At 35.3% G+C, this 14,330-nt stretch overlaps 1 protein-coding gene and 1 pseudogene across 1 annotated transcript; one reads left to right on the top strand and one right to left on the bottom strand.

Annotated features, from left to right (window-relative positions):
* Positions 1-3,549: 3,549 nt before the first annotated feature.
* LOC103440009 (pentatricopeptide repeat-containing protein At2g29760, chloroplastic-like) lies at positions 3,550-5,860 on the bottom strand (annotated as a pseudogene).
* Positions 5,861-11,414: 5,554 nt separating this feature from the next.
* Positions 11,415-11,735, top strand: LOC139191542 (uncharacterized). The gene has a single exon (XM_070812433.1). The coding sequence runs from the start codon at positions 11,415-11,417 to the stop codon at positions 11,733-11,735; it is 321 nt and encodes a 106-aa protein (XP_070668534.1).
* Positions 11,736-14,330: the final 2,595 nt, after the last annotated feature.

The raw sequence follows: 14,330 nt of genomic DNA, 5'->3' as shown, positions 1-14,330 counted from the left end.
ACTTTTGTATTTGAATCTTTTCATTTTTCAAGTAACAAGTGTATTTTTTTTTTACACAAAAACAAGACCTTTAATGTATTTGAGATTTTATTTTTTTATTTTTCATCATTAATTCTTTGTCAAAGACACATACGCATTAACATTTTGTTTTTCCATAAGAAAATGATAGGTACAGTGAAATGATCCAATTACAAAGGTTAGTGCAAAAGTTGCTAGCACTCCCGTAAAACTAGAACCCCATGGATATTATAGTTTTGCAAAATGGGATCTCCATTGTTAGACTGTTACATCACAGTTTGCATATACTCCTCATTTATGGGCAACGAATTTGGGATCATAGTTTCCTTTCCTATGCCTCACATACAAGAAATTTCGAGTATTACAGTCACGTGATGTTATTCATACACAATACGAATATAACTATTGCTACACCAAATTATGTTACAGTTACACAGAAAAATTTCCCACAAATACCACTAAGTAGTAACTAATTGGCTTATTTTTAGCTATGTCCCCTGAAATTCCTTTTTAATCTGACTTTACCCCATGTAACTTAAAAGTGACCACTTTACTCCTTGAAACTCAAAATTCATTCCACTTTGACTTGTCGACTCTCTCTTCTCCCTAAAACTTCTAGGTTGCCTCCTAAAACATACATGAGATCCAACACCCAATAAGTTATGTCACATGTGCAATAAATTTGATTATAAACCTCCATTACGCGTCATCATTAAACAATCAGAGAATATTCAGTTTAAAAGAAATTGAAGAGATGAAGAAAATAAAATAAAATTTGATTAGTCTAGCTCATCCAAGTCATACCCACATAAGAAACTAACAGATCTAAGGCATTGTGGAGCGAATTTTGAGTTTCCTAGAGACGACTGCAAGTTTCAAGAGGCAAACTAAGATCAAAATCAAATTTCAGAAGGTAAAGTGAAGCGAATTTTGAGATTCAGATAATAAAATTGTGACTTTTGAGTTACATATAACAAAATAAGATTGAATCGTGTGCTAGATGGTGTAGCTAAAAATAAGCATAACTAATTTTTCCAGAGTACACAAAAACGAGGATAAAATTGTGCCTTTTTGGAAGTAACTGAATTAAGGCAAGCACAATATGCATGCATGATTTTCCTCAACGGATATTCAGAACTCTGGTGAGTGTATTCCACGAAATGCAGAGTCAGATTCACGTAAGTTCTCGTCTGTATCATCCTTGCATGTTGTCCCCACATAGAACTTAATTTGATTAGTAATTTAATAGCTTTGAAAGATGATTTGGATGATGCAACCAAAACAAGAAACATATTTGAAGTAATTACCTCAAATATGGGATGATTTGATATGTGAGATCATTTAGGATAATTGCAATATAGTCCTCTTATTAATTTTTGGAACAAAAAGGGAGAATTTTATTGATTAAATATAATGGTTATCCAAAAACTATCCAATGAGAAAAAACATGCTGATTCACCAATTTAACTCCAAAGTTACTCTATAATGTCTTTCTTAAAGATTGTATGTTTTCTTAACGTTATACCGTTATCGCTTCTTCTAAGAAAAAAGGATACAAATCAAATACCTCATTTTTCTTTGACCCAAATTTGAATATTTCACCTAATTAGGCCTAATTATCCTAATAATCCTGATTTTTCTTTAACTAGTGATGCTATCACCAAATTATCCAATATCAACTCTTTAATTACAAACAAGAAAATTAACTTTTTCATTATATCCAATAGATCGATCGATGTTTTCTCTCTGCTGCCAGGTTTATAGGGGGGAGTTGCTTAGGTAAAGTTGAAACCCTAGCCAGCTAGAATGTCTGAAATGAGAGCGATTCAGTAGTGTCACAAACTCAACACGAGAGCTACTTAGTACTACGGTCTTATGGTATTCCGCTTCACTTGTAAGTGAGAGGTCTTAAGTTTGATTATCGACAAAGACTAATTTAAACCACATTATTGCTAACTCATTGTGAGGCTAAGCCCATCATCTCTCCTTTAATGTAGATAATTTCGTTTGTTCAACAAACTCAACACAAGATTCAACAAACTCAACACGAGAATGGCCTCTCAGGTGCTGACACATTTCTGTTTTCTATAATTCCTTCTCTTTTAAAATGTCATCATAGCATCCTGGAAATCATTTATTTTAGATTTTTCATGTAACATCCCAAAAAAATAATACGCTTCGTGATTTGAGTATCCTACATGGAGTTGTATGTCATCTATATGGCGTTGCATGTCTTTCTACATGGCAATGTATGCATGATTTAAGATACAACTAGTTTTACATTCTCGTTTCATATACAAATCATTCTTCACCCATAAGTCCTTCTATTGCCAGCCTAGGTTTTGCGGCACACCTCGCACTGACTAACATCCACGTGAATAATATATGGGATGATATTCTGAAACAGTTGAATCCCACCCACACGATGGTCCCCGAAGATTGGGAGATTTAAATCTGCAAAACTGTCATAGTACGGTCAATAATTGGATTCCACAAATAACAATAATAAGGGGTAATGTATGCCACGCTAGTGTCTAGTCAGATACGAGTCGGCACCAACTGTTTCTCATGATGCCAAACCCTAAATAATAATATTTCAAATGCCCTACTTTGAGTGGAAGCAAGGATGCATGCTTATGAGATAATGCTCGTTTTGTTGCCTTTTCTTAATGATGTAACCTTAATTATTAGTCAAATGTGTTTAAGGATTCCTACTATATGGTTTAATAATTAGTTGGTAGACGTAGTGCAGCGGCGTGACATATATAGTTGGTTTATTTTTTAACACCTTATGCGAGGTCTATTCATTGTTGTATTGTATATATCTTGCAGAATATATGTTATCTTGATATACGTTGTTCGGCTCAATTTCTGATAGCTTATTGTTCTTGTCGGTTTATAATAGTTGTCTAAGATAGGTATACGGCAATTTATGATACGATAGGAACTACGCTAAGTTTCTGAATTATTAATAAATTATGGTTCTTGTAGCTTTGTGATATGAAATGGACATTGACTTATTAAAAGAAAAGAACAAAAGGCATAAGGGTGAAGAATGATTCACATGCAATTTCATCAGGTTCTAAAACACGTTAGTCAAGCGGCAAGCAAAGATTTAACGCCTAGGCATCTAGGTGGGACGTAGACGGTTTTTTTTTAATTTTAATTAATATATTATATAACATGAAAATTAATATTTTATTATACTTAAAAAGTACATAATTGTATTGTGATATATAAATTGCAATATAAAATGACATATAGATTATGAGGTATTGGAACATACTGAAAACATAGGAACACACATATAGATTAGTTGGTTTATTTATTGAAAAAATAAAATACAAAATGAAAGTTATCTGTCTATCTAGGTGAGTCTCAACCTATATGAGTGCTTAGGCAGGTCTAGGTGTCATTTCTTAATTTTCAGAAGCCTAGAGATTAATCGAGACGACGACCAGCCCCCTAGCACCTAGGTGGCCCTAGGAGGGAATGATAAAGGCTTGTCATCTAACATAGCAAGCTTTTAAATTGACAAATTAATCTCTCTTTATAATATTTACAACCGTATGGAACAATATGAGAATAATATGAGCGCATACGACAAGCCGTATGCATTGAAAACCTCTAGATTGGTTGTAATTAAGGCTAACTTATATGTCAACATTTTTTTCATCACCGCACAATATTACTAATCTACGTGTTATAATATGAATGTATAGACGTAAGCAAACACCCACTAATGAATACCACAGGTGAAGGGTGTTCGCATATGACTATGCATCTATTATAATGTCCTCCACACGACATATGCTGTCAGTCATACTGTCGTTTCCGCATAGCTGCTACTATTCTGTGGAGCCGAGATCTCATGAAGGTGTAAATAGTACACAATGGTTTCTTGCCTCTCTTCTGTTCCAAGACCAACCGTGTCAATCCGATGCTGAGCACATAATTGATAATGCTAATAATCATATGCATTCAGGTGATCAGTCCCGACTCTTGAGGGTTGTTCGAAAATATGCCATCTATTTTGATGGAACTACGACCAAATGGCTTCTGCACTTTTCTCTCACCCATCAATTCTATCATTTTCATAGCATCATCCCATCTATCTGAACCTGAGTAAGTACTCGATGAGAGAATGTAATTCCGCTGTTGGAAGGATCCAGTTCTACAAGCTTGGCTGTGACAATCTCAGCTAGGGCCGCATTCCCGTGAATCTTGCATGCACTCAGCAATATCCTCCATACTACAACACCTGGTCCAACAGGCATAGTTTGTACAAACTCAGATGCTTTGTCTAGTTTGCCAGAGCGGCTCAAAAGATCCACAACACATCCATAGTGTTTCAATTCTGGCATCAGTCCATGAATCTTCTCCATGCTTTCAAACTATTCCAATCCTTTCTCTACCAATCCCACATGAGCGCAAGCTAAAAAAATCCCAACAAACGTTCCATGAGTTGGTTGAACACCTTCTCTCAACATCCGCGAGAAACATTCGAGTGCAGAATCTGCAAAACCGTTGACAGCAAGGCCTGAAATTACCGAAGTCCATGAGACAGAGTCCTTCTTTTCCATCCATTGGAACACTTCCATTGCCTTCTCAACCACCCCACATTTGCAATACATATCTATCAAAGCGTTTCCGACATAAACATCTACTTTCACACCATGCGTTTTTATGTAGTGGTGGACAGTCTCTCCCACATCAAGTGAACCAACATGGGCACAAGCAGAAAGCACACTAGCCACGGCTATTTCATCCGGTCTCACATTAGCTGCCATCATTTCTTGAAAAAGACTCACCGCCTCAGAATGTTGGTTAGCTTGAGAGTAACAAGTGATCATGGAAGTCCAAGACACCACATTCCTCTTCGGCATCTCATTGAAAAGCTTTCTTGCATCAACAAAGTTTCCCACTTTCGCATATCCTGTGATCATGGCATTCCAAGAAACTATATTTCTTTCACCCATCCGATCAAATACTTCCCGAGCCAAATTCGCCAAATCACGCCTTCCCAAGTAAACATCAATCCTAACATATTTTCTTCAATATACTTAACCACAGAATCAGCAAATTTCCGTTCACCCAAGTAATTACATGCCAAAATAACTTTCACCATCGTCACCGCATCAGCCCTCACATTCGCTGCCTGTATTGCCTCAAATAGACCCAAAACCTCATTAAACCGATTGCACTGACTATATCCACATATCAAAGAATTCCAAGAGACTAAATCTCTCTCCCACATTCCATCAAACAGTTTCTGCGCAAAACCCAAACCACCACAATACGCACACATGTGAATTAATGCATTGGATACAAAAAGATACGTTTCGAGCCCAAGTTTGAACGCATGGCCATGGACCCTTTTCCCATTTCCAATATCAGAAGCTCGAGCACAAAGCCTTGAAAATGAATATAAAAGTCACAGGATTCCCGGCCAATCCTTGAAGGTACATATTATGAGACATGTGAATTGCTTCACCTGGTTTCTCACTCTGTGACAATCCATCCACGGATCATATAATTCCAAACCAAGAATGTGGGCCGCTCAATTTGATCGAATACTAAATGGGCTTTGTTTAAATACGGCGGAGATGTAAGATGATGGGTCATTATGGAGGTGGGTTCTGATAAGGTGTGCGTGAAGCTCTTTGGTTGAGCTCAAAGTGCTTGGTCCGGTGGCCACTCGCTCTGATTTTTGAACCGCCGTAGAGGTGGTGAAGTGGCGCGTAATGAGTGCTGCGAGTTTCATGAGTATCGGCGTTGGTTTTGGTTAAAATTGAATCGGATTAGAGGCAAAAGTCGAAGTTGTTCATCGACCTTGCCGCCAGTGGTGTTTCCATCTTGTTTGAGCTTGGGCTTAATATATTGACCGATTAACAATTAATTAACATATTTGGGTCCAAACTTGGCCCAGCAAGATCCCCTACTATAAACCATGGGCTGGTGCTTGTTTACATGCCATGGACCTCTCTGCTGCCACCAACTTGATAGGCTGAAATATCCAAGTTATGAAACACAAAGTCGATATGCCCTTTACATCATTGTAATGTAAAAATTGTACGTACATGTTATCAATACATTAACAATAAGATATTGCTTCAATAAAAAAAATGTAACAGAAAGTATCATAATACATGTCCACTGATAAGAGTACCATGTTGGTGCCCCTTTCTATGCGACTTAGACTAGGTATAGCGTCATATACACAATACCACTCCACTTTGTTGAATGAAGAAATAAATGGACCACCATGGGGTGATTAGTGGTTGACAAATTTCAGGCTCGTATTTCATATGGCACATTATGGGTTCGATTTCTGATGTTAGTGAACACACGATGGTGGCCACAAAGAGACTGAAATGCCTCAGTGTCTTCTCGATTTCGGAATGATGAACTACCATTATGAACTTTATCAAACTGGAAAATGAATTATTTGTTAAAGAAACTTATACATTATGATCTCCTCAAAATTATAAACATGGTGCATAACACAAAATTTCTTACTTCCATCTTTTATCATCTTCCATAAACCACATTATATATAATGCAACAAAATTTTTAGAAGAATGTTAAGAAGACTCTCAAAGTGAGATTTATCATAAACCTTCTACTACCTCACAGTTTAACGTCAATTTATATGTCAACGTTACAAAACATTATGTCAAATACATAAAGTGACAAAAAATCTCACTTTTAAAAGAATGTTCTCATCATTTCTCAAGTTTTTAAGGCCGCTGGTTTATTCATGACACTGCGGCTTGTGCTTTGACAAATATAATCTAGCAGTCACCCATTTAGGTAGCCGCAATTATACACCAATTGGAAATTTGTGTCATACTGTCGTGGAAGATAGAAATGATTAATACCAAGATGTCACTTCACAATATTGTTTTAGTGCTAAAATGTGGTTGAAATATGTTTGGAGGATAATTGACATCAAGACTAAGGTCACCAATTGATATAAAGGAAAACTAATAAAAATAACTTGAAAACTTTGAGTTTTAACGATAAGGAAAAAAAAAAGATAAAATGAATAGTATCAAGATTGACTTTTTAGTGTAAAAATGTGATTTTGATAAAAATGTGTTTATATTGCGTCCCATCACTTACTTGATTGCAATTGGATAACCATGTCATGTCTAAGATATTATTTACTAAATAATTGTGGATGGTGACACCAGATTTAGGGAAGAGAAATGCTAAAAGGATTCTCTTAAAGTAAGGCTCTCTATGGAATTTTCAGCACCTCATGTTTTTAGCACAATGTTTTATAATGTTGGCACAAGAATTAACGTTAAACTGTGAAGTGGCAAAGAGTTCATAGAGAGACACATTGTGCCAAAAACATTTCTCTTTAGGGAATGACACCAAATCCAAATAAGGGTACCTATCACCCTAAGAGAAATGCTAAGAAGACTCTCAAAGTAGGAGTCGCCATAAACTATCCGCCATCTCATGTTTTTGGTACATTTTTATAATGTTGGCACATGAATTGTGTCAAAAATATAAGGTGGCGGAGAATTCATGAAGAACCTCACTTTGAGAAAACCTCTTTAGCATTTCTCATCGTCCTAAATCGACTACGATGACAATTAATTTGATCAAGTTTGCCTTTTATGTTTTGTTGAAGTTTGAGAACATCATAACTGTTATTCAAAACATCTTATTTAATATTTATATCAATATAATATTATAATGAAATTGTTATCGTCGTGCTAAAAGACTTTAATTGTGTGTTCCAAATGTACTAATCAGTTTTGGCTAATGATATATACTGTCTGAATGATCTTTTGATTTTTATGTGTACAATAGAAATTAACATATCCTTATGTTTATGGATAAAACAAAACTAATATTTGGTGGTTATATAATTCAGCTTGTTTATTGAGATCGAGGTGGAAATTTCTAGTCCGACTTGCCCCTATATAGGACTTTTAACGGGATTTGTTTTCACCTAATTCATTTAGTTCGGGATTCGAACCGTTGAAATTTGATCAACGGTTATAGTTATTATCACTTTTAAAAGGATCCTCTATTTGTAGCCGTTTAATCAAATTCAAACGATCCGAATCTTGAACTAGGTGAATTAGGTGGAAAAGAATCCGGAGAGGATCCCTTTCCCTTTTGACGTACCAATTTCTAGAGAATCGTCCAATGGGTTGTTTGATTGCCAAGTTGGACGGCCGCCATGAATATACAAAGTTATATATCCATGTCGTGTGGGAGGATAAGCTACCCTGGTTTCTATACATGAGACTTCCGCCTTACTTACGTTCCCTCAAAAGTAAGCTATGTCCAAATGCAACTTGTTGATACTTGATACTCTGTAATTTTACTAAACAAATCACACGTGAACTCACTTCTAATTAAATAGCAATAATGTTTTCATTTGTCATTGTAAGGTTATAGGTTCGAGTCATAAAAATAGTCTCTTTGCAAAGTAAAAATAAGGCTTTCATACAATAGACGTTTCCCTTCCCTGTTGATTTAGAGTTGCTATTTAAGTAACTGAAAGCTTGGAATGGTCCTGGATATATACTGCCCATTTTTTAGCTCTTTTTCCTCTTCATTGTTTGGATTTCATACCTAAATTGAGAATGTACCGTTGATGTAATTGTTTATTGATTCAATGAAAATATGCAATGGTTTTCTCACTCTACTTTTACTTAAGCACGCAAAAAATGAGCTGGGAAATCATTTTTTTTCTTTAAGAAATCGTCCTGCGATAAAGTAGTATCATTTAGCTGCTTTTGTATTGAACTGCTATGTGCTGAAGTTGGTAGGACTAAGGGGACATGGATCCTCTCCGGATCCATGTATCCTAATTCATCAAATTCATGTATCCGGACTATTAAAATTTGATCTAATAGCTAAAGTTATTATAACTTCTAAAATGAATCCCTGTTTGTAGTCGTTAGATCAAATTTCAATGGCTCAAATACATGGATTTGGTAGATTAGGATACGTAGACCCGGAGAGGAACCATGTCCGTACTAAGGGCCTCAATAGCTCACTAGCCTTCACTATTAATCTTGATCCTGTCAATTGAGTTGAGAGAAGAGGAAAAACGTAAAAATCAAATTAATATTTTACCAACTATTGAAAATTTGTTATTCAATTTCAATTTGGCTGGATTGACTACAATACTTACATGTTTAGTACAATCACTATCTACCGGTCATAAATATTTAAGTGACTATATGTATTTTATATAATTATCATCTAACCATTGAGATGGTGATTGTATTCAATATATGTAAATATTGTAGTCAAATCTCAAATTCAAATAGAATGAGGATCACCACTTTACCAAACAAATAAACCCTCCATAAATTTTGTGGCTGAATATTTACACTACCAGCCGCTAGCTTTCCTGGGTTTACATAATTAATCGCCAAACTTACATAGTTAATCGTACCCATTTTCCAACTGTGAACGTAAACTTTTGATGCAAAGCGAGGAAATGATCCCGTGTTGTATTCCCTCAGATAAAACTCAATCGTATTCATGGATGCTTCTACAGCATCCGTATAAAATGTCAAACCTTTCCTCTCTAGGTTTAGTTGGGGGTTCGGGAAATCGGGAATGATGGTTTTAAATTGGTTCACCGGTTCACACCCCCTAATAAAACGAAAGAAAGAGAAAGATGATATAGTTTGGCTCTTGTGTTGCTCATTCGTAATTATACTATAGAGGAGAGAAGAATATGTTCGACAATGCTATCTGAATATGACAACTCTAAAATCAAGTGAAGATTATGTGATATTAATCTTGAATGAAACAAAATATACAAAATATTATGTTTTTATGAAAAGTGATGTATAAATGACATAATCGAGACACCCTTTCACAAGTTTTTTCTTTGAGGAGGCGACTGGGTCAGCTGGTCCAATACGCCAAGAATTTGGAGCACGCAAGGAGGCTAAGGGCTGGTTTGGTATTGCTGTGCTTTGAAAAAAAACTGATGTGAGAATAAGCGGTTGTGCTGTGAGAATAAGTGGCTGTGAAATAAATCAGCAGAGTGTTTGGTAAACTTTTTTGTAAAAGTGCTTTTGGAAAAAAAAGGCAGTCTGATAGTGGGTCTTTTCATTAAAGGAGCACTATAGCTCCGTGTGCTTTGAAAAAAAACCAGTTTTCCAAAGCTGCAAATAACAGCTTCCGTTTTTTCCTTTGATTTCAGCTTATTCTCATAGCAACTTCCAAAATAAGCCAATTTTTTTCAATTTACCAAATACCTAAAACCCTCACAGCTTTTTTTTATGAGTGTTTTTTTTTTTAAGCACCTCATTACCAAACCAGTCTAAGTCCAAAAGTCTCAAGGACCCTTTTGGTGCAAAAATGTCAAAGGCTTCCTACTCCCTAGTCATTGTAAAGCATTAAATGTGAAGCTTTCTTTTTGGGTTAGTTGCTTGATGACTTGATAGTTACAGGTTTTTTATAGGTGGTGGGTGGGGAAGGGCTCCGATTCCTCACGCTATTTGCCTTTTTCTTCCACACTATTTGTCACCCCACATTTTCCGCCACTACCTTTCTTTAATTCTTTTAATTATTAAATTAAAATTTTCAATTACAAAAACTCCCATAATACTATTTTTTTAATTAGCTAGGCTTTATGTATAAAATTTTCCCTTTGTATATAGAAATATTATTTCATAGCTACTTCTACTGAATAATATAAGATGGGGTGTGCTATACACACACCCCTTTTTACTTCTCACACACCTTTTGTTAATTTCTGTCCGTTGATCTTCTTCAATTCATCCGATCCGACGGCTGAAAATAAAAAAGGTGTGAGAGAAGTAAAAAGGGGTGTGTGGATATCACACCCCTATAAGATTCTAATTAGACAATTGACAATTAAATAAGATAAAATTAAGAGAAAATATCAGTATATTTAATTGTGAACCGTTGATCCCTCTCATCTTAGCACCTTATATTTGCAGAATCGTATGGTTATCTAGCATCCACACTGACTCACATATATTTCTTGTTCACCCCCTTAGTTGCAGCCCCTCTAAAAATCTATTCTAATTGCCCTAACCAAATGGAAGGTTCTTTCTCAAATTCAAAAAAAATGTTAAAAAATTAGAATCCAAATGAATAAAACCTCAGAAACCAATCATGTCGTTTTGCATTAATTCAATCAGTAGTAGCCAAGGAAGGTGATGACTGTATCCAAGTCCACGTTGAACCCGACATCCTCCCAACGCAAACAACCAACCAAAAACCTGTCTTTCTTCCTCGCATATAAACACAAATATATCTCCCCCACATTCATATACCTATATATACAAATACTCAGACCTCTTTCTGCTCCATAAAAAACACATCACCTTATATCTCATCTTTTTCACTTCTATCATCTCTAAACCCTAATTTATATGGCACCAGAAGAAGCGGCAGACGCAGCCTCATGGTACTGCGCCACAGCCCTATTAGCCTTGATCTTGTTTGCTTCCATCAGAGAGAACAACTCTACGCCGGACAACAACTCGGTTCGAGGGAAACACTTCAATGACTTCATGATCAACCGGCCGTGTGATGAAATTTATGTCGTCGGAGAAGGTGAAACCCTCCACACCATCAGTGACAAGTGCGACGACCCGTATATCGTGGAGCGGAACCCTCATATCCATGATCCGGATGATGTTTTCCCTGGACTAGTCATCAAGATCACTCCTACCAAACGATCAGCTGCATAGATAGATCATCAATTTAAATCAAAGCTTTCAATTTGATCATCAGGTAGCATAGTAGCAGCTTGTAAGTTGTAACATATATAGAAAATCATAGATAACATTGCTTAGGATAGTTTAAATTTTCTGTCAGATTTTTCAATTTCTTCTTAAAATTCAGATAAACAAGCACCCAAATACTCTTCTGTTTTTATTTTTTGTTTTCATTTACGGCTAAGTGTCTAGGCTCCGAGATTTTTACTCTCACAGGTGTCCTATGAGCCCAGATAGCCCGTGTAATATGTATCCTGTATAAGAAAAAATATCAAGGAAATTGAAACTGTTTACATTTAGTACTTTTGTTCTTTGCATTAATAAGGAAATCTTATGTCATAAAATTGAATTCTTAAATTGGATTAGTTTTTTTTGTTCAAAAAATTGGATTAATTTTAATTATTAATATGCATCAATTGACGACCTTTTGTTTTCTTCCTGTTAGTTCCCTTGTCTTTGGCTATTTCTGATTGGGACGACAGGTCCTTGAGTACTTGCGGTGAAGAAAGAACAAATTTTATGAATAAGAAAATAATAATTTAAACAATTAAAAGATTTTTAAATTGTTTGGTGAGTAAGGTAACGCCGAAAAAGATATGGCATGCAGTTGGGAAAGACATATCAACTTACTTCAAAGCACATGTAAGATTTCTTTTTCTTTTTTCTTGAGGAATTAACACTCTCAACAGCAACCATAAGCTTTTTTCTCAACCTGACTAGGTGCGTACTTTTTAAAAATAACAAAATATTTTTACGTGTTTGTAATTACATTGCAGTATGTTTTTGGATTTTGAAATAGAGGCATAACTGTATTTTGGTTTGCATTGGCAAAATTTAAGATACACCCTTCATTACTAATCCAAATCAATAATGTTTCTTTTGAAGGATAATAAGGTCTTAATTATTAATAGAACCATTCACTATAAGAGGATTTTATTTCATAAGGTTTTCGATGTGAAACATGCTTTAACACACTTCCTAGCTCATATAGGACGGCTCCTTATTGTGCCACATGTTAATGCAACTATACATTGGTAACCAAATTTTTTTATTTTGGTATACTATGCCTAGATACAAGCGATACTGGCACTATTCTATCTAAAAAGATATTTTAACTTCATTAGATGTCAGATATGCTTCAACATGCATGCCATAGATCTGATCGACCAAAACTGTGAATTGACATGTCCGTCGAACAGATTGCAGGATTATTTCACTTTGCAAAAACGTTTCTTTCATTTTCTTTCTATAGAAAATCTCTTTTAATTATGTAATTAGAGATTAAAACGACGGATACTATTCATGAACGCGTTAAATTAGTTGGGTTATATGGATGGAAGCCTCAACATTTAGATACTAGAGTTGACCACCTTTACTACAAAGCAGTTATACCTTTGGAAACTGCCAACTAGATCAAGCCGCTCGCCACAGAACAGATAAGAGACTTTCAAGCACAGTTATTCAAAAGAGGCAACTGCACATAAAGTAATAAACATCAAAGAAATAATTATGGAAAAAACAATTACCAATTAAGTTAACTCTTCCTCGCTCGACTGCTTTGTTCGTCACACTTTACTTTAGGCGTTGTAGCAGAGAAACGCTTGTTGGCTGTCAATTAGACGTCTTTTTCGTATCTTGTTTATCTCTTAGGTATACCTTTGATGAAGCGTTCAACAATTCAAGAACATGTCGTTTTTGTTAGTTGTTTTTAGTGGGTATTGGCTAGTACACCGCTTGGTTTACTTTTTCTTTTTCTTCGTACTTCTAATAAAAATCTAGTAAAGGGGGGCTGTGAGGGGCTTTTTAGGTGCAACTGTCTTTTCTCGTTCAGGAGAGAGTTTGTGTCTCGTACTGTTGACGAAGAGCTAATATCGTCTAATTATTTTCTACAAAAATTTTTGGAAAAAAAAACAAGAAAAAGAAATAATAGTTACATGCATAATGCAAAATATATTCTTTGGTTGCTTGCTAATTGCTTCCAAATTTACTATTGAGCATACGTTATCATTTGTACGTGTTAAATGTGGATTGTTTCGTGGGTATATTGCATACCCTATAATTCGTTTCATTTGGGTGATGGGGGTGTGGAATGTGGATGATTTTGCAGTAAATTAATCATCTTATCTAGTTTTGGTAGGTCATCATGTTACATGTTTGATGACCTAATCTCAACAAAACCAACGACGTGCTGTGCACTTGAAACATCCAAGTACAGTATGGATAAAGTTGACTTGGCTTAGGCAAAAATACAACATACCATAACCAAATGTATACACTAATAAACAAGCAAATCAAATTAAAAAATAAGAGAAAATAAGATTGTTATGATCTCAACCCAAACTTCCTCCGAAGTTAAAGGCTTTATGCAGAAGTGTTTTTATAATAGTTCAAAGTGTTTTTACGTAGTTAAGAGTGTTTTATTTGACGATACATTTATATTCTAAGAGGCAAAAATAAATATTACTAAACAATAATAATAAATAACAAAATATATTTGTAGTTTTAAAGCACCTAACAAGTGATTTTACCGAGAAGTACTTTTTTAAAAGGTTCGATGCGAGGGGAAGC

This window comes from Malus domestica, chromosome 01 (genome assembly GCF_042453785.1).
Source record: "Malus domestica chromosome 01, GDT2T_hap1".
In the NCBI taxonomy this organism is placed as follows: Eukaryota; Viridiplantae; Streptophyta; class Magnoliopsida; order Rosales; family Rosaceae; genus Malus; species Malus domestica.
Note: the sequence above shows the minus strand (reverse complement) of the source record. Positions and strands in the feature narration are given on the sequence as shown.

Bases quoted from the DNA above. Each gene is read 5' to 3' on its own strand.
- LOC139191542 (XM_070812433.1), top strand. From the start codon at position 11,415: ATGGCACCAGAAGAAGCGGCAGACGCAGCCTCATGGTACTGCGCCACA.